The sequence below is a fragment of the Syngnathoides biaculeatus genome, chromosome 4, assembly GCF_019802595.1.
Source record: "Syngnathoides biaculeatus isolate LvHL_M chromosome 4, ASM1980259v1, whole genome shotgun sequence".
Taxonomy (NCBI): domain Eukaryota; kingdom Metazoa; phylum Chordata; class Actinopteri; order Syngnathiformes; family Syngnathidae; genus Syngnathoides; species Syngnathoides biaculeatus.
This window is the reverse complement of record NC_084643.1, coordinates 21,953,778-21,978,818: the sequence shown is the minus strand read 5'-3', so window position 1 is coordinate 21,978,818 and position 25,041 is coordinate 21,953,778. Positions and strand designations below refer to the sequence as shown.

The following is a 25,041-nucleotide window of genomic DNA, read 5'->3' as shown; positions in this document are numbered from 1 at the left end:
AGTGTAATATTGCCCTGAGGGGTCGAAACAGTAGTGTAATATATCCCCAGTAACTTCACTCGGTTGTGTGGTGTTGTCCTTTTCAAAAAGAGCTTCGGTGTCAGAAGGGTTGTCGGAAAAATGCGAATATCTCTGTTTTTCGGCTTCCATAGTAGCAGGCTCTGCGAGTGTTTCAACGGCAAAAGTGACGATGACGTCAGTGACAGAGGACGCGACTAATATGGTGACCACTTGGATGTCAAGGGACACTCAATTGTGCAACTTTGTGCATGGATGACGCGCTCTCCGCTCACTTTTTTTTTTCGTAAAGACATTGAAGTGAATACTGTTATATGTATTTTTCATTACAATATCTATTTTAGAATCTTTATAGGGATGTCAGTCCCACTTTAAAGTCGGCTTCATCGCTCTAACACATGTTCATACAGTTCACTGGAACTTCAAAGTAGCACACCATGGCAATAAGTTGTATGACGATCTGGGGGCGAAAATGTTGCTCTGCATAACGATGGCCTGGATTACAAACTACCTGAAAGTTTGCTGCAGCATGCTGGACAAGACCATATAGCAGTTTAACAGTAGATGTTTCTTTCAGAAGAGGCTACTACATGAATAATCAAAGTTCATATGCGAAGGATCAAATCCAGAGGTCTTTGGAAAATGGATGTATGGGCGTCAGCAGCTTTGCTACAGAGCAGGGGTCACCAACACGGTGCTCGTGGGCGAATGGTAGCCTGCGAGGACCATATAAGGAGAGGTATGTTCTAAAAATACCGTAGGCCACAAATTGTTACTATTATTTGTGCTTTAAATTCTGAATCTGACTTGCTAACATGAATTAAAATTTTAAAATACCTGTAATGTAATTTAGTACAATAAATTAAAACGAAAACTTTTACGTAGGTGTAATGAACTGAATCTGAAATTTGCCACAAACAGGTCACGTAGCCCTTCATACGATCGGTGCTCACGAAGCAGCCCTCAGTCTCAAAAAGGTTGCTGAGCCCTGCTGTAGAGCTTGAAGCGGTTACGGGTCAGTGCTTTAACCATACGGTATACTGCACACTGCATCAAAATGGTTTGCATCACTGCCATTCCATTAGGAAGGCTCTCCTACACATGATTTACAAGAAACCTTACAAACAGTTTACTAAAGACAAGAAAACACAGGACTTGGACTACTGGAACCCCGTAGTGTGGTCTGGTGGAACCAAGATAAACTAACTTGGTTCAGATGGTATCAAGTGTGTCTGTAACAACCAGATAATGACTTCAAAGAAAAGTGTCCAGTCTACAGTCAAGCTTGGTGGTGGGAGTATTGTGGTCTGGACTGTATGATTGCTGCCAGCACAGGGAAGCAACAGTTCAATGAAGTGACCATGAATGCCAACATGTACAGTGACATACTGAAGCAGAGCGTCACTCACTACCTTCAGAAATTGGCAACAGTACAGTATTCCAACATGAAAATAAAGTAAAAGTAAATCATTCTATGATGTTTGACCCCTCTGCTTTCCACCTCTGGAGCCAAGCCAAAAGTTTGCTTTCTCTACCGCTTTTCCAAGCTCCTTTACTGCTTGCCGCACACTTGCTAATATCTTCGCAGTACTGTGGAACAACTGAACTGGTGCCTTGCTGAAAAAAACATTCCAACTGTGACAGGAAATATCTTGGGTTTCCAGCCAGCTTCGTGGCCCTCCACCCCGAGCTCTGAGTTCTTCACATCCTCATTGGGTGCTGTCTTGGGTAGAGCACCGATCTCTAGACCTCAGACCTCAAGATAATGTCTGGTCAGAGAGTAGTAGCGCTCTGTCTCTCTCAGAAAGACTAGCCGTCAGTTCCAAGCATTTGCCAATCTTTGGTCTGAGGAATGTAGATTCCTGTGTTGGTGCTGTGCACATTTCCCCTGGCTTGACCAAAGTGGCTAGTGCAGGCCTTGCTGTTTCCTGGCTGTGGTTTACTTTAACTGTGCATCTTTCCAGGTGGTCTTTCAGCTAAAGTAGTACTTGGTCCTGACACCACCAAAAGTGTCCGTTGGTCAGCACTGCCTTGCATCCTGATAGAACACGACTAGCGTTAATGGTACCACACAGCAGACAGTTAACTTCTGTCCCAAACCACACGGAAAGGTTCTAGGGTCATCGGATGGTGTCGTAGCGTGCTCTGATCATGAAGCCTAGACTGATCTGTAGGGTCCTCTGCCAAGTTAATGTAGGATGGAGATTTTTCACTTCAGCAGATTTGCAGATTGCACACTTCTTATCACATTGTCAGCAGAGTCCTTCCTCTCCAATGCAAAGCAGGCCTTCTCCTGCTAGTAGCTGAGACTGATGAATTTCAAAGAGCTCCAGCATGTTCCATCCTGCCTCTGCAGTCCCACCTCTCATTGGGGCTTGCCCATTCAGATCCTGATGTAGCTGCTGGCTAGCCTGTCCTTCCTGCTGACCTTTGACAAGAGGACATTGCAGATCTTTAGTGGACACATCACACACTGGTACACAGTTTCCTGGTAGCACCACACCTGCTTGTCCCGTTTGTCTGTTGGACAGTTGCTAAATAAAGCACTTCTCTGTACCGAAACTCTATTGAGAATCTGTGGGGCAATCCTCGAACAGAAGGTAGAGGAATACAAGGTGTCTAAAATCCACTAACATAGCAATGTCAAAGGTTAAGGCAGTGCTGGTTATAATGACAACCAAAAAAAAAATAGACACTTCGGACAAATTTTGACATTTGCATTTAGGGTTCAGTGTCCTCAGTTTTGTTGCCAGACATGGTGACGTGGTGCATATACAATGTGGATCCTCTTTTAGTGCAGGCGTCCTAGCACATGAACACTATCCCATGTGCACGTGAGCTTGAGTGCAGCTTGTGTTTAGTTTTGACAGGGTGATCCCATTGATCCTTGCTGCCTACTGGGTGTGAAGGACACTGATGTGACAGCACTAATTACTGAGGCACTGAGCCACCACTGCAAACATTTCCAACTGCAGCTCAACTTGGGTATGCGAGGCTAATATTACCACCTTACAACTCAAATCATATCCCTCTGGGCTGTCAACGATAGAAAGAGCACTGTGCCAAGTCATCCATCCATCCATCCATCCATCCATCTATTATCTGAGCCACTCATCCTCAAAAGGCTCGCGGGAGTGCTGGACCCAATCCCAGCTGTCATCGGGCAAGAGGCAGGGTACACCCTGAACTGGTTGCCAACTAATCGCAGGGCATACACACCAACAGTTGCACTCATAATCATAACGAGGGGCAATTTTGAATCTCCAATGAATGCATGTTTTTGGGATGTGGGAGGAAACCGGAATGCCCGGAGAAAAACCACGCAGGCATGGGGAGAACATGCAAACTCCACACAGGCGGGCCAGGATTGAACCCCGGTCCTCAGAACTGTGAGGCCAGCGCTCTACAGCTGCACTACCGTACCTGTGCCAAGTCAATGTAACTTAAATAATTACAACTGCAACTCTTTCAGAGCACACCGAAAAGAAACATTTGGAAAGAGAAAAAATGCTAACTCACTATTTTTGTGCATTTAAAGAATTACTTAAAGACAGTTGTATAGATGTAAATGAACTACAGAAGCAGAGAACTAATATCTTTCTTTGGGTTGTTGATTGCTTATCAGCTTGACTAGTTGGGTATTTTTTTTTTTTTTTATAATTTCCCTTCTCTACAAAGTACTGGAGGTCTATTTAAACTATTTATTTAACTCAATCTCCTAAAATTAAAGTTTGACTACAGTGAGATTTGTTGGCAGTCCTCTGCAGCTGTATAAATTAAACATTACATATCACACAGTCACTTTTTTTAAACATATAATACAGTTTTGTCCCCCTTTAGATTATTGGAGTTTGTTTTTATTGACAGCCCAATTGGCTGGGCACATTTACATCCATGTGTATTTAGACAATGACAACATTTTCAATGATGCTGAGTTTATATACCAACAGTGGGGGGATTACATTAACAGTACATTTAGACACTTTAAAATACATTATATTAAGTCTCCATTAAAATGTAGACTTTCAGCTTTAGTCGAAGATCAAGTTTTAGAATATAGCATTTATCACTAGTGATGTAGAAATGCTAAATAACATTGCACAGATAAATCTGATTGATCAAGGTCCACTTATATTATAATAACGGGAAGAGAAAAGTACAGAGAAGGAAAGGAACAGCTCATAAACCAAATCACAACACATTTTATGTCTAACACGATCTGTGATTTATTGTAACAGTTCAAAACTCAGGGGCACTAGAAAATATTTTTTTCAATCAGGTAGGGGGAAACTGTTAGTCTAAATACATCTGACTCTGGTTGAACCCAGTCTCAAACAAGTGAACTACAGTATCTTGTACATTTGTTAGGCAGGTAGTCACATCTGCATCCTGCACAAGAAGTTACATTAACGTTTGCTTAAATTCATGCAGGCTTACAATAATTTAGGTTGCCTTTTCATTAGCAGCCGTGCTAGACCAGAGGGGAGAGAGGGCCTGGCTGGAGTTAAGGGTTATCCCAGCTATTCTTGGACAAGAGGTGGGATAGACCCTGAACCGGTCACCAGCTTGTCTCAGGGCACATAGAAACAAACAAACCATTCACGGTCACATTCATACCTACAGGTAATTGTTCAATCAACGAAGATGGATGAGAGCTAGATCAGGATCCTGAGAGTGAGTAGCCTGAAAGTAAGATACAAACAGTGTGTGAAGGCTCCGTCACACCATGAGGTTCTGGTCAACATTTCAATCGTTCTATTTTTCAGCATTCTCAAATGCAGATGACACATCCGGCGTGTGATTAACGTGTGTCTAACGCATGACTTAACGTGTGTCTAACGCACAAGAAGCGTGTAACAGCGACCAAATAAGATACCCCTAAAAACCATTCGCGTGTACTAACGTGTCACTGGCGCGCGATGAGCGATTTGTCAATGTTAGACAAGCGCGTTGAGCGTGTGACTAAATGGGTGAATAATGACAGAATAGTGTTTTGCTGGCGTCTAATTTTTACAGTGGAACGGGAACGAAAACGTTGGAAATTTCATACTCACTTCAGTTGTTCTCATGAGTTTGAACAGTCAGCATCATGCCACCTAGACGATAAAAAGGTGGGGCGCGGACTTCAGTAACTAGCACTGCAAGTAAGAATGCAAAGCATCGGTTTATATACCCATATGCATGGACGTATGGGAAAAGCTCGAATGACGCTCAATGGACGCCAAAGGACGTTTGTTTGACTTTAGTTACATGCTGTGTGCGCTAGGGGATTGTTCAGTGGTCGTTGACAGGTCGTCAGTGAGTCGTTCACTGCAAAGCAAACGATTAAGTAACAACCACATAACGCTACAGTAACGACTTACTAACGATAGCCAAACGCCTGCAACGCTCGCCGAACGTTAGTAAAACGTTCCACGAACATTCTTGAACGTTCTGCAGCGTTTAAAAATAAACGTTGATGAACGCTGGTCACGTGAGAACTTTTGTGCATGTTCAAAACTTTTTTTCCGGACCGGCGTTCTCCACCGGTTCCCAGCAATCACTGACGTTCACTAGCGTTCGAACAACGCTCTTCTGGCGCTATCCCGGCGACCAAGGGCGACTAGCAACGTTTCCTCTAATACTATAGAATGCTGACCAGAACGTCATGGTGTGACGGGGCCATGAAATACAGAGAAAATAATGAAGGTACTGTATGTACATCAACAAGAGTTAGATCATCAGGTTGGTGAGGTAAAAAAAAAAAAAAGAAGCCTGCTCAATGTATGTGTGTTGCTTTTATTTTTATTGAAATTAAAATAATGTTTATTGAACAGGAAGCATATATACAACATTGCATTTTAAAAAATGAAAATGCATCTACAGAGCCTTGTGAAAGTATTCGGCCCCTTTGAACTTTTCAACCTTTTGCCACATTTCAGGCTTCAAACATAAAGATACAAAAAAAATTTTTGTCAAGAATCAAAAACAGGTGGGACACAATCATGAAGTGGAACAAAATTTATTGGATATTTTAAACTTTTTTAACAAATAAAAACCTGAAAAGTGGGGCGTGCAATATTATTCAGCACCCTTGCATTAATACTTTGTAGCGCCACCTTTTGCTGCAATTACAGCTGCAAGTCGCTTGGGGTATTTTTCCATGTGTTTTGCACATCGGGAGACTGAAATTCTTTCCCATTTTTCCTTGCAAAACATCTTGAGCTCAATGAGATTGGATAGAGAGCGTTTGTGAACAAGCAGTCTTCAGCTCTTCCCACAGATTCTCGATTGGATTCAGGGCTGGACTTTGACTTGGTCATTCTAACACCTGGATACGTTTATTTGTGAACCATTCCATTGTATATTTGGCATAATGTTTTGGATCATTTTCCAAGAGATCAATATCCATCCCAGTCTCAGGTCTTTTGCAGAATCCAACAGATTTTCTTCCAGAATGGCCCTGTATTTGACTCCATTCATCTTCCCATCAATTTTACCCATCTTCCTTGTCTCTGCTGAAAAAAAACATGAGGCTGGCACCACCTTGTTTGACAGTGGGGATGGTGTGTTCAGGGTGATGAGCTGTGTTGCTTTTACTCCAAACATATTGTTTTGCATTGTGGCCAAAAAGTTCAATTTTGGTTTCATCCCCACCATCTTCCACATTTTTGGTGTGTCTCCCAGGTGGCTGGTGGCAAACTTTGAACGGGACTTTTTATGGATATCTTTGAGAAAGGGCTTTCCTTTGGCACTCTTCCATAAAGGCCCGATTTGTGCAGTGTACGACTGATTGTTGTCATATGGACAGACTCTCCGTCCTCAGCTGTAGATCTCTGCAGTTCATCCAGAGAGGTCATGGGCCTCTTGGCTGCATCTCTGATCAGTCTTCTGAAAGTTTAGAGGGATGACCGGGTCTTGGTAGATTTGCAGTGGTATGATACTCCTTCCATTTCAATATGATTGCTTGCACAGTGATCCTTGAGATGTTTAAAGCTTGGGAAAAATTTTTGGATTCAAATCTGGCTTTAAACTTCTCCACAACAGTATCTTGGACCTGCCTGGTGTGTTCCTTGGTCTTGATGATGCTATCACAGAGCAGGTGCATTTATATGGAGACTTGATTACACACAGGTGGATTCTATCCATCATCATCGTTCAACATTGGATCATTCAGAGATCCTTGCTGAACTTCTGGAGTGAGTTTGAAAGTAAAGGGGCCAAATAATATTGCATGCCCCACTTTTCAGTTTTTTATTTGTTTAAAAAAAGTACAAAGTATCCAATAAATTTTCTTCCACTTCATGATTGTATCCCACCTGTTGATTCTTGACAAAAATGAAAATGTTATATCTTTGTTTGAATGTGGCGAAAGGTTGAAAAGTTCAAGGGCGCCGAATACTTTCACAAGGCACTGTACCTTCAGTCAAGTCTAAGTCCCTTGTCAGGGGTTTAGAATACAATTAAGAATGTTCCTAATACAATACAATAAATATGCAATTAATAAAAAATAGCATGAATTAATAAATGCAGTGATGCAATTTTTAACTTTAGACCAAAAGTAGGAGAGGAACGTAACATTTCAGCAGGGACGGTCCTACATTGAGGCTAGGGGGTACAGTACTATTGCCCCATCAGAAATACTTGCACCCCCAGTTACCCTCCTCCACCATTTTATTTTATACGACAATAATATTGCAAATGAGTGACTGGTGAGAGCATCTACCTCATAGTTCTGAGGACCGGGGCTCAAATCCCTGTCCCCCATGTGTGGAGTTTGCATGTTCTCCCTGCCGCCCACCCTTGGCACCGGGAGCGAAAAAAAATCCTGGTGCCCTGCCTGCATTTCAGCAACCTTTCACAAATACTGTATAACATTTACTGTCATAGGCTTGCTTGGTTTTGTGTTGTGGTAAGCGTAACATAAGCGCAAAGCAGGCAGGACGGCAGCCGACCGGTTAGCTGCACATCTGCATTACAGTTTTGAGGTCGCGGTTTCAAATCTGGTATCCCCGATGTGGAGTTTGCAGGTTCTCCCCATGCTTTTGTGAATTTTCTCTGGGTTCTCTGGTTTCCTCCCACATAGCAAGAACATGCATGGTAATTGACGCTAACTGTCAATTGCTTGTTGGTGTCAATGTAAGTTCGAATGCTTACTTGTCTATATATGCCCTGCAATTGGCTGGCAGTTTCTTGCCAGAACTGAGTTGTAATAGGTGCCAGCACGCCCAAGACCAAAGTGAGGATAAGTGATACGGAAAGGGATGGATTGCTCAGTGTTAGGGACCCGTCACACCATGACGTTCTGGTCAGCGTTCTATAGCGTTTAAAATTAAACGTTGATGAACGCTGGTCTCGGTGAGAACTTTTGTGCATGTTCAAAACTTTTTCTCCGGTCCGGCGTTCTCCGCCGATTCCCAGCGATCATTGACGTTCACTAGTGTTCAAACAACGCTCTTCTGGGGCTATCCCGGCTACCATGGGCGACTATCAACGTTTCCTCAAACGTTATAGAACGCTGACCAGAACGTCATGGTGCGATGGGGCCTTTACTGGGCCACCCTAAGAACTGCCGCTGCTCCGCATCTGCATGTGGCATTCGGCAAATATCATATCTGCCAGTCAATGTTGTGAATCTCTGCTCAGTAGAAACATGCTGGCCTGAAACTGTGCTGGTTGCATTTAATGTGAGAGTTTGAGAGTTGTGCCTTAAGTTACCCTCACATTTTTTTCTAGCATGCAAATTTCCATTGACTTACCCCGGCTTTTAATTAGTTTCCCATTGATCTCTTGTATAAACCAACATGCGGGTCAGTGCACAAGATGCACTACTGATGTTGCTCTTATATGACTAACATACAATCGTAGCAACAACACACACATTGTTTACAGGCATCCTCACAAAAAATGATGAAATAACAAGCAGATACCATCACGATCAAAATCACATATCATCTTGGCAGTAATTCATAATTCCCACTTTATCAACTTTACTTAATTCATAACATGTTTCTGATATAGACTGAAAAAAACAAGAATGATGCTAGTTAGGTTTTAAAAAGTCAATGTGTTCAATGTTTGTACCTTAAAGCACAAAACATAAAAAAAGTGGCAAAACCTTTCAACATGATCATATCTACATAAATCCATTACGATTGCAAATATGAAATACAACAATAACCTTTAACCATATTGTGGCTTTTACTTTTAACTCTGTCACACTCTTTGTCTAAATTCCTAGGATGGAGCACAGAGACAGAGGGATGGGTGACTCACAGCTACGCTACGAGGAGCAGGAAGGTGAGCGAGATATTTTCAAAGACGCCCTCTGAGAAGAAAAACAGGGTTTTTCGTAAACATATTTTGCAGTTGAACATTGCAAATAGGCTCAAAATGCACAGGCAACGTGTCCTATGTGTTTACTGTACATACTGCGTGGTTATAATTGGAGACTTTGTGTTTTGGAGTGTGTCACAAACAGCTTCGCTATTGCACATGGCGTTTACAGTATTGTGTAATTAGTTTTAATTGTGATCTCACACGCTTGCCAAATGATAAATTACAAAACATTGCAGGGATGTTGTTTTTTGTAGGCATCTGTGCAACGAAAATATTAAGGAAGCGGTTGTTAATAAACTGAGGAATAGAATAAATCATGCAGTATAATGAAAGTGGAATGAAAAATGTCATCTGCCAATGTCACTGTGAAAGTCAAGTACTACTTTTGATTGCGACACACAGTGGGGACTTTGATTTATGTCCAATGTAAAGTATTTTACATGTAATGCAGTTTGGTAATTCAATCACAGTCATAGTGTAGTGTTGTATTGTTTTGTATTGTATTATTTGTCTCGCACTTTGTTGTTCTAGCTTGACAAATTATTTTGGACATTGTTGTTAGTTTATTTTTAGGCCCAAATTTTTTTTTAGCTTGATGACACCTTTCCTGTAAATTCATAGCAAACTGGTTTATTTGTATTACTTTTACAAGGGCTAGATGATGTTCAGAATCTTGCTTTTGGTGGTTTATCTCTTGGAAAGTTGTGTAAATCATGGATCTTGTTGTGAAATTGTGCTTTGTTTTAAATTCCTATTGTCCTTATAACCTCTCAAGGGGAAATTCAACAATGAATTATCTGTACTTGGGCGGCACGGGGAAGGATGTCTAGAGCGATGGTTTCACAGTTCTGAGGACCAGGATTCAAATCGTCACCCCACCTGTGTGGATTTTGCATGTTCTCCCCGTCCCTGCGTGGGTTTCCTCCCACATCCCAATAACATGCAACATTAATGGGACACTCTAAATTGCTCCTAGTGATAGTGAGTGCAAAATGGTTGTTTGTCTCTATGTGCCCTGCGATTGACTGGTAACCAGTTCAGGGTGTACTCTGCCTCCTGCAAGACTACAGCTGGGATTGGCTCCAGCACTCCGCATGACCCTCGTGAGGATAAGATGGATGATTGGATTATCAACAATCGACTTTGTTGATATACGTAAATAGAGGGCAACATAATCAAATTTTGCCTCGGGTCCCATAAAGGCGGGTCCGACAGGTAATTTCCTTAGTGTGTATGTTCCCTACATAGGTGGTTGAAGCTGAATTATTTTCAAAAGCGCTTCTGTTTTTGTACATATTCACGTATCTTTATGTCATCACTGGCAGCAGATCATCAGTCCATCTACATCGGCGTACCAGTTCCTCGAGGATATCGGCGTAAGCGCAGGCGAAGGCGTTCTAGTCATGACAACAGCAACACGGACAGAGACAGACGCTACAGCCACCACAGAAATCACGAGCCTGACCATTACAGAGACATAGACATGGAGGAAGGACTCATGGATTCACATGACCAGAGTCTCCAAGACATAAACTGCACAAGTAAGTTGACGGGCATAGTCGGTAGGACCACTATCAAAAAGGTTGGACGTTGAATCATTTTGGTGGCTGCCGGTTCCATTTTCAGACGCAGTGTTTGACTACTGGCAAAATAATCAGCATGTCTTATTTTTGTCATGGTCTCTTTTTCCTCTTTTCTCCATTGCACAAACAATCAAACTACCTGGTTGGCTTCATTTCCATTGTGAAGATTTAGTCAATTTTATGAGCAATTTCTCATTATTTACTTTGAAAGTGCTATTTGGCCATACTCTGAAACCATCTGAATGACAGCGAAAATCTAATATGCCGTACTGTCGTGCAGTGAATGTAATCTATCTCTTATTAGAGTTGCTGTAGTTTTGCAAATGCTCTTTGTCATATTTCAAAAAGAAACATAAGAGGACTAAACCCTGGGTTGCTATCGTCAGAGCATGTCAATAATATTGATCACTGATGACATTAGAGGATAACACGTGGACAGTAATTACTTGAACCTATAGGTTTGCATATAGCTTGTTACCCAACAGTACCACTGGTGAAGTTTTGTTGGTCTTCATTTTGACAGACAGTACAACACTGAACGTTGATGGCTGAATATCCATAAAGTAGCGTGAGATGCAGAGCAATAAGCAATAAATATTTTTTTCAAAAAAATAAATAGAGCTCATTATGCATTGGTATAAAGCAAACAACAACAAAAAAAATCACATTGTATAAACTTCTACCACAACCAAGGAGTTGTGAAAATGGTGCACAGTACGTTATATAATTTCAACTTTATATCTAATCTCTACTGTAATGTTCCGAATGTACAGACTGCATTATACGGTCAGTTTTGGGGGCTGAGCGACAATAATAACAGCCTCCTAGGAGCTGCCATTACGATATCTTTAAATGGTCGGCGTTAAATGGTCCAGAGTGTCGTAGGGCTCACTTGGAGCACAGTCAGGATGTATTTTCAAGGGCACCCCATCAGACCTGAAACTTGCAACCATTTTAGGGCGTATGATTCAGCATCTTTACTAGACATCTGATTTATTCCTTGTCCCGCCATTTCTTTGAGCACAACTCCCAAGTTAAAAAATGTCAAGGATAAGGTCCAGTTAATCTGCTTCTTTTAAAATGAAAGTGATCGCTACATGATAAGACCAAAGCCTGCTATTTTCAAAAGTACTGTTACAGTGTTATACTTACCATATCAATGAATATCAATTTGAGTCGATGACCATCTTTGTTAGTTGCTAAAATGTCAACAAGAGTCAAAATGTTTAACAAATGTTTAATTTAAAAAATAGGTTCTCAGCACCTGCGAACAGCAAGATATTTCTTTGAAAAATCAAATACAATATGGATAATGCTCATTCGCCGAATTCAAAATTTAAAAATGGCTATGTAACAAAAGAACCTATCATGTCACTAAAAGTGTAGTGTTTCACTTGCCGAATAGCATGCGGTGAGTTCTCTCATGGTGGCGGTCTGAGTGTGAGTGTTAATGTGTGAGTTCACTGTGATTGATTGGCGACCAATCCAAGGTGTAGTCTGTAAACAGTATACTTATCGAAAATGGCAGGATGGATTGGACAATATGCTTACATCTCACGTAACACCATGAATGGCAGTTTTCCATCTTTTGGAATTATCCATCCATTTTCCAAGCCGCTTAACCTCACAAGGTTTGGGGGAATGCTGGAGCCTATCCCAGCTAACAAAAAGGCCGACTACACTCAGAACTGGTAGTCATTCAGTCACGGGGCACATATTGAGATCGTCACTGAGCAGGAATCAATCCCACGCTGCCCACACCAAAGTGAGGCGTGTGTACCACTACACCATCAGTGATCCTTTGGAACTAGTGCTAAAAAAAATTAGAAAAATAAAAAAAACAACCAAAGATAAAGCATGCATGTTTAGAATAACTTCTTTGGCATTTGGTCACTTGAGGTTCTATGAGGAACACTGAGGGTACAAGATATTGAAATATGTGGGATCTTTAGAGATGGCCTCGTACTGTCAGTCTCTAAAGAATATAGAGTCTTTCAAGTAGTTATTAATGTCTTGCTGATTGACAGCGCTTGGCTGCCAAACAGGAGAAGGGAAGACGCAGTGGCACTTTTCACAATGAGGATTTCCTTCTTCCTCTTCCAAGGCTAAACAAGGCAGCTCGGATCAGCACCAAATTGGAGTACCTGAATTACCTATTTATCCTTCCATCCAATTTCTACGACTTCTGCATTTTTTAGGGTCATGGGTGACCATAGGTCTATCCTAGCTAACTTTAGGCAAGATGGTTATTCACAGGGCAAATACAGATAAGGAACCATTCACATGCATATTTACACTTATGTACAATTTTGAGTCTTTACTTGTTTAATGTGGGAGGAAGCTGGAATAAACATAACACCCACACAAGCACTGGATCATGCAAGCTCAACACAGAAACCCAGAACCTTTGTCTGGGTGGGCAAACTTGCAAGTGACATGCTCACCCACATTCACAGAAAATTTAACAACAATTATGAAAAATGCTTCTGTATTTGAACAAAAGTAAGGAAACATGCTTGGCATTGTTCCTATAACATTTCAACCATTCAGTGAAGCCTGCTAATTTATTTCTATTTTTCTGAACGTCTCGTTTTCCATTCAGTGTCACCAGCTGCTGAGCGGCTTCGCTACATCCTGAGTGAGGATGATGACATGCCAACACCCACACTCTTCACTGAAATGGACACTCTGCAGCGTGAAGGGGATGAACTGGAGTGGAAGGAGTCTGCAAGGTGGCTGCTCACACGCCCTAATGCTGCATACTTATCATGTCCTTGAAGATCAGGGTTGGGCATCGTATGACTCTTAATGATTGCGTTTCCACTTCCGATTCTCTCATTTTGATTCTTAATTGTTTTTTTTTTTTTGTTTCTTTGTTTGATTGTTTTTTTTTGTGGACAAGGTCAAAAATGTTTATTTTAACCAGTGGCCAGCAGGCGGGATTGTGTTATCTCTGTTGCCAAGTTGCTATTCCAACATAGCAGTCTAAAATTCTTGCATCTCGCTCTCCTCCTCACTCTCCAAATGTCACACTAACATAAAAGTTTGGTTATTCTTGTTTTAGTTTGTTGTGAACAGTCAGTAACAGTAGTGTCATGATTTTTCACTCAGGCAGGCAGCTACTTTTTACCATAAAGTCAAACACAACTGCAAAAGTTTGCATCGCATGATGGATGCAACATGTAATTTGCAGATGAGCAAATTTTGCATTTATGACACCACCGCTGACCACAAAGTCTGTACTACATGTGATTGTCAATCATGCCGGACAGAGTGAAACAGTCAAAACTGTGGTTGTATTTCTCAAAGGTAGATGGTGAAAATCACAGGTATGTCTTGATTGAATGCACATTGCCACAAGTGCAATCAATCATTGAAACATAAGTTACAATCTTTGTACTCAAGCAAATGGCAAATGTGAACCACATTCAAGTGGAGAAATGCAGCATTTTCTGCCTGCTTGAAGACAAGCAGTTCCAGCAGTTACCCACCACTGTTTTTTTCAAGTAAATAATTTTTATTTATACAACATGACATTGTGGTTGCAAGACAAGTTAATTTATTAAAACTTACTGACCAAACTTGAGTGTTGAAAAATTGGTACACAAATCTCAGCAATTACCATACAAAAATCATTCTGTGTGGTAAATACTGTATTGGTAGTTTAAAAAAAAGTTTGAGCCTCTGTCTCTACAGTCACTGATTGGATATTTTTGCTGCACTGTTGCAAGTTTTAATATAATAATTACAATTAAATTGTAGGTATTAGATGTGAGCAGAAATGGGTGATTAAAAAATCACTTTAATAATACTTTATTTTCAGCTCACATAGATACTTGTAACTTATATAACACAAAGTTTTGTTCTTTATTTTTTCTCTCCCTTTCAGTTCAACTCAAACACCAGGCGGGGGGGAGCAATAAGATGCTCAGTGGGGATAACATTAACTTTTTAAGAGAGACAGAATATTTTTACAACCTTTTAGACCTTGTAAGTTCTTGGAATGGGCAAGACAATGTCCACACTTGGCAATTTCCTATGAACTCAGTTGAGGACCCGCTAGCCCGGTTTCACATCCACGCTGCTCCACGTCCAAAAGCCTTCTGCCGTGTCTTCCTGTGTTCAACATCCTGTGATGCAGTCTGTGTTTTTGCTGTTTGCTTTCAGGTGGGTGAAGTTTGAGGAGAAAGTAGAGGAGGGAGGTGAGAGGTGGAGCAAACCGCACGTGTCCACGTTGTCCTTGCACAGTCTGTTTGAGCTCAGGACGTGTCTTCAGACAGGAATAATTCTTTTGGATCTGGACGGCTATTCTTTGCCTCAAATAGTTGGTGAGCTTTTCATAACTCGCATGGCATTGGGAATTTTATATCAACTTGCGGGGCATATGTGGACATACCCAGGGCCGACCCAAGCCATTGTGATGCCCGAGGCCAGATTTGATATGGCGCCCACTCACCATTGGCAATTTACATACACTAACCATGAAGTTCAACAGCATAGCTTTTAACATTCCCTTTTGTTTACATGTAACAATTAACAGTATAAAATTTCAAGAACAATTTCTTCATTTCATGACTGTAGGGTTAGATCATGGGAATACTTGCTGTTGTCACATCTAAAGGGATAAACCCAAATTAACAACAACGTGACCTCTCTTTCTTCTATTTACCCTCTTTTTTCATCACTGTGTTCTGGACTTGTTCATTTTGACGTTTCAGATGTTTTCTGCGATCACATCAATGAATCGCCCTGTACCCCAATAGAGAGCGAACCATATGCCAATCAGCCAGAGGAGCTCGTAGTTGACATTGACATCCATCCATCCATTATATGAGCTGCTTATCCTCACAAGGGTTGCTGAAGCCTCTCCCAGCTATCTTTGGGAAAGGCAGGAAACACCCTGAACTTGTTGTCAGCCAATCTCTGGGCACATAGAGACAAACAACCATTTGCGCTCATAATCATACTGAGGGCATCCTCACTAGGGTCGCGGGAATTCTGGAGCCTATTCCAGCTAACATTGGAAAAAGGCCGACTACTCTCTGAACTGGTTGCGAGTCAGTCGCAAGGCACATATCGACACCATCACTGAGCGGGAATCGATACCACGCTTCCCGCAGTCAGGGGTGTGTACCACTACACCATCAGTGACCCCACACTGACTTTTAAATCAATATTCATATGCCGCCCATAGTTCGTTTGTCAGACTCCAGTTCCTTTCACAGATGTTTCATTTCTTTTACACCATAGAACTAAATGGACAGAATAAAAAAGAACACAATTGCAAGAAATTCTCCGTTGAGACATCCCTGGAACACCTCACCAGAGAGGAATCCAGGTGGCATCCTAACCAGATGGCCGACCCACCTCATCCAGCTTTACTCTGAGCCCTCCCGGATGACAGAGCTTGCCATCATATCTCTAAAGACAGCCCCTACACCCTGTGAAGGAAACCAATTTCCGTTGCTTGTATGATTTTTTTCTCTTGGTCATGCCCCACAACTCATGATCACAGGTGAAGATAGGCACGTAGAGCGACCAGTACATTACAGAGCCTTGCATTTCAGCTCACCACTTTCTTGACCATGACAGACCGATGCAGAGTTTGGGTCACTGTAGATCCTGCACCGATCTGCCTGTCAATCTCCTGCTCCATTCTTCCCTCACTCAAAAAGCAGATCCTCGAGAGCTGAAAACCATGGCTTGATGAAATCATAATAACCAAATAATCCGGGAAAAGCAGAGGCACAATGTTGAGGCTACCAAACTGGAATCCCTCAAAATCTCAGCTGCACCCAGAAATTCTGTCCATAAAGTTAATAAACTGAATCAGACATTTTTAGCGTGTATTTAGTATCTATTAGCTCTACAGTAATGCAGCATTGCACATATTCATTTCTTAAGAATAGTGAGTTCATTGAGTTGTGGATCTGAGCTTGAACTAATTCCAATATTGTCTTCTTCTTCTATGTGTTGTCACAGCTTCACTTCAACTTGTATATCAAATTTACAATATGTGAAAACTGTATTTATTTACCTTCTGGTTAATGGACGAGCTTACACATCTGTCTAAGTGCGCAATAAAGTTGCACCCATTTTTGAATATGCAAAACCTTGAGCAAATCAGGTCCTAAATATTTGTTTTTATAGATGACATCATTGAAAGACAGATAGAGGAAGGCATGATCCTGCCTGAGCTGCGAGAAAAAATCAGTTTTGTTCTGCTGAGGAAACATCGACACCAGACCAAGAAACCAATCCATCGCTCTCTCGCTGACATTGGAAAGTCTAGTTCAACCATTTGTGAGTAAATGAATGTACTGTTCGACTGGAAAATAAGGCCCTCCTGCTATGTAAATTAAATACAAACAACAAATCTGCACATTGCTCCTATATACTCCAATTCCCAACGTGGGACATAGTTTACAGAATGTCCCACCATCATTGGGGTTCATTAGTAGGACAAGCCATTACAAGCCAAACATGCAGCCATAGTATTGTTTTTTTTTTCTATTCCCGTGTTTTTATTCTGATATTTATAATGCGACACGTTCCAATTATTTTAAATATGTCACCATTTGTGAATGACAACACGTCTACAGTGAATATATCAATGTATGATGGCTGAGCAATTTTGCCATCGAGAATCCAATCTGTCCTCTGTTTCTATCTCTTCCTTGTTAGCTCGCTCAGTGGGGGCCAGAGGGGCACCTGGCCCAGTCCCGGTGGCCAACTATAACAGATCCACAGAGGACCTCCGAATCAAGCAGCAGTCTGGAACCTATGGCCGCCTGCGTGAGAGTCTACATAATGATTTTTTATGGGTTTTTACAAGGGTTGGCAACTACTGATAGGAGATATCAGGCAGGGCACTACATCAACTAAAGCTGGTATTGGACTAATACTAGCTTTATTTCAAGGTATCAGTGATACCAGCCATCGATACTTAAGGCAAAAAAAGAGGTGAAATGGAATGCCATGTGACGGGGAGGCAAGAAGGCATTTGATGCTGAAAATGGTATTTGGTATTCAATGCGAGAAAAATGGAGGAAGTCATAGTCTCACAACACCAAGTCTTGTCACAATTGGTAAACGATATACCAAAATGTTTTTTCAAATTGCTCCCTGCTCACCCTGTAAGCACTCTTTGTGGAACTGTAGCTCAAAAACAATCTTAAATTCTCCAAGATGTTGCCATGAAATTAGTACAGGATGCTCCTATTCCCTTGTTTTTGCTGCTACTCATTTCCTCCTCATTAAAATAAGCAGTCAGTGCTAGCTGTTACAACAATGATAAATACGTGCATATTGTCCAAGTGTGGTATATTCCTTTACCAGCTGAGAGAGTCATTGGCGTTACACTGGAGCAGTTTGACACATCGACGAATTATCATGAGCACTAGAAAGAAAGAAACCATTTTTGTTGACACGTATCTGTCATTGTGTTACATTAGATTTTATGCCGCAAAGGTACTAGTGGAATTGTTACTCAGTATCGGTGATTACTCAAGAGTCAATATTCGTACAAATATATATATGTATAAAAAGTGTTATCGAACGGCCATTGTTTTCACAACTCACTCCACAAGTTGTCCCAAAACATGTTTTACCACACACGTCATTAATGTCACAATTACCGTTGCGCGCCATTAATGGAGTACCTCAATGTGCTGCGTCATGCACCACTTCTGGATGGATGGATGGATGGATGATGGATGGATAGATAGATAGATGGATAGATGGATAGATGGATGGATGGATGGATGGATGGATAGATAGATAGATAGATAGATAGATAGATAGATAGATAGATAGATAGATAGATAGATAGATAGATAGATAGATAGATAGATAGATAGATAGATAGAGATAGATAGAAGATAGATAGATAGATAGATAGATAGAGATAGATAGATAGATAGATAGATAGATAGATAGATAGATAGATAGATAGAGATAGATAGATAGATAGATAGATCGATAGATAGATAGATAGAGATAGATAGATAGATAGATAGATAGATAGATAGATAGATAGAGCTAGATAGATAGAGAAGATAGATAGATAGTAGATAGATAGATAGATAGATAGATAGATAGATAGATAGATAGAGCAAGAGGAACAGCTAGAGAAGGTCGCTTACAGAGTTTCTGTAATGGCCGTTCCCACAGAGCAAACAGTATATTTGCCTGTGATTATGCGGTATACTGTTTTTGTGTGTTGCTGCTCTGTTTGTTCAAGTAGCAGTTATTTGAAGGGTTATAATTATGTTATTGTTATTTTAGCTGATTTGTGGCATTTCACATTAGATGCTGGCATTAATCAAACAGGCTTTCTTTTGATTTTTTTTTTTGGTTGAACAGTTTTTGTTTGAATACACATTGTTTTATGTCTCAGTTTTAGGGTAACATTGAATTACGAGTAACAAATTAATGCTATGAAGCAAACACACTGCATCTTATTTGTAGATCTGCCCAAGCGAGAGTCTTTGTCGTTGTTGTTGTCACCCAGCAGGTCACGCTCAGAGTAGGAGTATGAATGACATTGCAGATACGCCCAGCACAGACCAGGTAAGTCTTTAACAAGTACACATACATTCTACAGTTAAAAAATAACAAAAAATAATAATAATAACGTTAAAACTATACTATAGTCATGTCCTCTCTGACCACATCCATAAGCTTCCTCTTTGGTTTTCCTTTAGCTCCTCTGCCTGGGGGGTTAATTTTTAACTCATCTACCACTACTGTGCCTTGAAGATGTATTTCCACCCCACATATTTTCTGTTTCTTTTCTTTTCTTTTTTTGCATATCTATCAAATCTTATTTATAATATTGAAATCAACAAATGAAATGTGATATCCCTCAGAGACAACCCGAGGAAATGATAATTCAATTTATTAAGGCACAAAACAATTACAAACCTTACTGGCCTTTTGTGAAAAAGTGAACCTGATAATTTGTTTGCGGAAATTGGTGAGGAGTTTTTCTGGAGGAATTTTGTCCCACTCTTTTTGTAGAATTGTTTCAACTCCGCCATATTGGAGAGTTTTCTAGCATGAACTGCCCATTTAAGGTCACAGCACAGCACCTCATTTGAATTTAAATCCGGACTTTGACTTGGTCACTCCAAAACCTTAAATTTGGGAGGAGTTTTAGCCATTCAGAAGTGAATTTGGTGGTGTGTTTCGGATCATTGTCCTGATGCATGATCCAAGAGCGCTTGAGTTTGATGGCACGAACAGATGGTTGGTTGTTCTCCTTCAGGATTTTCTGGTACACAGCAGACGTCATTGTTCCATCAATCACAGTCAATCAGTACAGTACAGATAGTACAGTGAGTTGTCCTGGTCCTGAGGCAGCAAGGAGCCCCAATAGCAGGACCAAACTATCACACTGCCACCATCATCCATCTCCAAAAGTCTTGAGGATCATCAAGATGTTTTTTGTCAAATGTTAGGCTAGCGAGGCCTTCAGGTCTTTGGATGTTGTTCAAGGTTCTTTTGTGACCTCCTGGCTGAGTCGTCGTCACACTCCTGGAGTAATTTTAGTTGGTTGTCTACTCCTGGGAAGATATGCCAGTATTCCCAGTTTTCTCCATTTGTGGATTATGGCTTTGACAGTGGTGTGTTGGAGCTCCAAAGCCTTGGAAAAGGCTTTGCAACTTTTTTCAGACTCACCTTTCCCAAATTTGTGGTTAGTCACATTGACTTTGTGATGTAACAAGGGGGCAATTACCTTCTCACAGAGGGTCAAAAAGGTTCAGATATTTTTTTGTGGCTTAATAAATTGAATTGTCATTTGAAAACTGCATTTTGTATTTTCTTGGGTTGTCTCTAAATGATATCAAAATTAGTTTGATGAAGCATATAACAGAAGAGAAGCATATAACTAGCCCTGTCACGATAGCAATTTTATAAGACGATATATTTTCCTAAAAATGGTCACAAACGAATGATTGAAAATAGCTCTAAAATCATGAAAAATAAGCCCCACCCTTTTTCTTAGGATAGTTTTTTTTTTTATGATTATTGTTGTTACTATTGTAATTGTTGCTCATGTAATTTACAATCTTGTTTCTCTCTTAAATTATTTTTTCTTTACTCTGATATGGATCCCTTGGGTCTGAAATAAAGAATAAAGAACTGCAAGGCAAGATGGAGTCCTCTATTCCGATTGTCATCGGTTTTGAAGCCCAAACCAAATTAAAATGCTCCAAATAAAAACCTCAAACAGAATACACAAAGGTGAACTATTCCTTTTGCCAAACCAATCAGAAGTAAATGTTTCCATGTAGGCCATCATTTGAAATAGAGTCAGGAAAAGGTCTGCCTGCGGATTCTTCATCTCCACATAAATGCTTAGTGACGTCATCGTTTGCGCATGGCATAAATATGGTAGCTGCTGACAGAGATTGTGAGATTCTTTTTAACTACTACAAAGTTGTTTTAAATCACGCATTTTTTATGATAAATATATAAAATCATTTCCAACTCTGGTGGGGAATAGAGGATGGGCCTCCATCTTGGTGAATGATGTGACGTTATTGACGATGTGCACATCACTGTTCAGAGTAAATGTAGTGCACTTCATGTAAACACTCGCTCGGGAAAGATCACGTCACAAATGACAGTTGACCAGAGCTCTCGGAATGATTTCTATCTGACTGACAAAAAAAGTGTCCATTAAATCCAGTTACTGTGTGTTCGGCCCGCTGAAGATGACCCCTTCATCTATGAATCAAATAAACGTTAAATTTAGCTGTTGTTAGCTACTGGCTGAATGACTTGAGCCACTGAGGTTGTGCTTAATAAACCGTTAATGTTTCCTGTGTTTGTGTCAATTGGGAACTAGCACACAACTACTCGGAGAGAACTGATGTTTTAAATGAGTTTGCCGCAGTGCTGCAAAATGTTAAGCTCCTTAACTCATATGCTCATTAACACAAAGGCTAGCTCGTTAGCTCGGGGCAGGCCTAGCAAACAAAACTAAATAGTTAACTTTCCCTTAAATGTTTTTGATTTGTAAATCTACAGGCTGCACATGGAGCATCAAAAGAGCTAGAGCAAGAGTGTACCGGTCTGACAAGGGTTCCATGAGCTCTCCTAGCAAATAGAATAGCAAATTACACCGTCACCTGCAAGCATCATAGTTGCCTGGGAGGGCTACCTTACCTCACCCTCTCCGTTGCTCTCACAAACAAGAAGGGGCTCAGGGTTGAGCCCTGATCCAGTCATACCTCCACCTTGAAGCCATTTGTCACTCCTGTGCCACATTTCACTACTGTCTCGTACATATTTTGCAACACTTTGGCTTACTTTTCTATCACGTCTTTCTCATAAAATACTCAGATCCTACCCTATCATATTTTTCACATTCCTAAATATACAGTATAGCTCTTTCTGACCTACTCTGTGCTTCTCTATGACCATTGAATGAAACTATATTGCAGCCCACAAAATATTATTTGTTTCGTAGCCTGGCTTCAAGTAGTTTCTTCCACTCCTGTGGTATAGTTTTCATTACCCAAGTTCTTGTTGAAGTCAGGAACATCACAGTCATCTCTCCTATAGCCTTCCTTACATCTTCAGGACCAGCTGCTTCCCTGTTCTTCTTCTTCTTTTTCCACAATAGCATTTTCTCTTCCGCCTTCTAAATTTGCCCTAATTGCAGTCTACGTCCTCCAACCTTCTTTTTGAATGTTTTTTTAATGAATTGGTTGCCCTAAATGTTTCATCCATCTTTTCAAACCATGCTTCATTATTTGTTTGCACTTGTCCATCTCGACTTTATATTTAATCTGTTATATATACTTACCATCTTGGATTTCTTGAGTTTCACCACTTTGTATTCCTCCTCTCAGTTTTCTCTTCTACCGGTTTAGGCATTCTACTCTTTTACGTTTACTGTAGTAGAGGATTATAAAACGAACTCCAACGACATCTGAAAGGACAATATTAGGCACATATGGCTAAAATTGTGCTGCTGAAGGAGAGCTTATCATTAAACATTTGACATCTGAGTAGAGAACTTGTAACTTTTTGTCCACTACAATGACTGATGGCTAAATTCATTTTCCTACAGCTCCTTTACAATGTTATAATGTCTATTTTCCACCCTGAAGCATATCGATGTAGCTTTTATTTTCCACTTATTTTTGCAATTACCACCTAGTACCTCACTGAGGTGTTGAATTGATGCTTCATTGGTGTGGTGAGAGGCGGGCCTGCCTTTAGTGCCATCAGTCTTTGAAGGTGACAGCCGGCGATAAAGGAAGCGTGCTCGCACACAACAGACTCATTTTCAAGGCTCATACAATGGACCTTAAGCCCCCTGACACATGCTTAGACAGATTTAAGGGTGTGCTGCTGTTTCAATTTAGTTTCTGGATTTCAAAACGCATACTGTGGGTCGAAATAAATGTTATTCACATTGGTTGACTGTTGTGCCAGCAATAAATTAAAATGTATGTGTTTAGGATGACACAATGTGCTGGAAAGGGCAGTCCGATTCTATTTACTGACCTATAGCTTCCCATGTGACAGTGGGCAGAGGATACTTTCCACCATTGTCTGTGTCAATATTGAGCTGATAGAAAATGGATCATATTAGCCCCGTGCTTGGCCCGCACATGGCGCTACAGATTCAGGCTGTGGGTTATTGGCAAGGCTCTCTATTATTGAGTGTTATTGTGCTACTAAACTGTTGCTACACTTTCACAAATGAATATACAGGTCAATGTGCTCCCCAAAAGTCCTATGGACCAGCTCGCATTATTTAGCCACTTCTTTATACTCATGGCCAAAACGAAGATGAAAAAACTGAAAATGAAATCAATATACTGTACAATATATCCTATTCTCCATCACGATAAATCCAATTGTTAGTCAGAATATTCAGAATTTTTACACACTGGTTCAAATTGCAAACCCAATTCCAATGAAGTGGGGCGCTGTGTTAAAAAAAGAAAAACAGAATACAATGATTTGCAAATCATGTTCAACTTTATTAAATTGAATACACTACAAAGACAATATATTTAGTTTTCAAACTGATAAACTTTATTGTTTTGAGCAAATACTACTTAACTTTGAATTTTATGGCTGCAACACATTCCCAAAAAGCTAGCACAGGATCATGTTTACCACTGTGTTACATCATCTTTTCTTTTAGCATTCATTAAATGCTTGGGAACTGAGGACACTAATTGTTGACGCTTTGTAGGTGGAATTCTTTCCCATTCTTGCTTGATGTAGACCTTCAGCTGTTCAACAGTCTGGCGTCTCTATTGTTGTATTTTACACTTCATAATACACCAAACATTTTCAATGGGAGACAGGTCTTGACTGCAAACAGGCCAGTTGAGTACCCTCACTCTTTTACTATGAAGCCATGGTGTTGTAGCACGTGAATGTGATTTAACATTGTCTTTTTGAAATAAGTTGGGGGTCCATGAAAAAGACGTTGGTTGGATGGCAGCATATATTTCTCCCAAAAGCATGAAGAAAAGCGTAGAAAGCATTGAATATGAAATCTACAACATTTTATGGCGTTAGTGGAGACCCCTTGAAACTCTACAATTCCTTTCAGAAAAGCAGATGTTTACTCTTCTGTGTACAGACTGCAAATGAATGGTCGTGCGCAAAGCCACCACTGTGTACACTACTACACTGCCGGTCTCACACATAACTAAGCACTGATTTTGCATGTTTATGTGATGAGATTTGCCAGAAGAAAACATGTTTGAATACCAAAATCATCTTCAAGAATGTGTATGAGTAGATTTTAGAATGAAAATTTGGTTAGAATAGCTGGTAAATGTGGCCCAATATTGTTTTAGTATCTTATAAGACACTGTCTTACTACTATATCTCTGTTATCATTAGTTGAAAAACAAATTCATGAAGAAGATTCCCAGGGATGCAGAGGCATCCAATGTGCTGGTGGGCGAAGTGGATTTCCTCAACAAACCCTTTGTTGCCTTTGTTCGCCTGTCCCAAGCTACAACACTAGGAGGTCTGACTGAGGTGCCTGTGCCGACCAGGTAAAATGGCTCTTCACTTTGTCAATGTCACACACCAAATCTTTCCCCCGCAGATACCTCATCTTTGTTTCATCACT

The 25,041-nt window shown here is 40.6% G+C and overlaps 1 protein-coding gene across 2 annotated transcripts in view; it reads left to right on the top strand.

Annotated features, from left to right (window-relative positions):
- Positions 1-10,782: 10,782 nt before the first annotated feature.
- slc4a5a (solute carrier family 4 member 5a) overlaps positions 10,783-25,041 on the top strand; it is a 34,886-nt gene continuing 20,627 nt past the window's right edge. For both annotated transcript variants that reach the window (XM_061818564.1, XM_061818563.1), the window contains exons 1-7: positions 10,783-10,877; positions 13,522-13,651; positions 15,087-15,247; positions 17,070-17,222; positions 17,604-17,714; positions 19,435-19,490; positions 24,807-24,964. In XM_061818564.1, the coding sequence (XP_061674548.1) occupies positions 10,820-10,877; positions 13,522-13,651; positions 15,087-15,247; positions 17,070-17,222; positions 17,604-17,714; positions 19,435-19,490; positions 24,807-24,964 (827 nt within the window). In that variant the 5' untranslated portion in view covers positions 10,783-10,819. The remainder of the gene's footprint in view (positions 10,878-13,521; positions 13,652-15,086; positions 15,248-17,069; positions 17,223-17,603; positions 17,715-19,434; positions 19,491-24,806; positions 24,965-25,041) is intronic.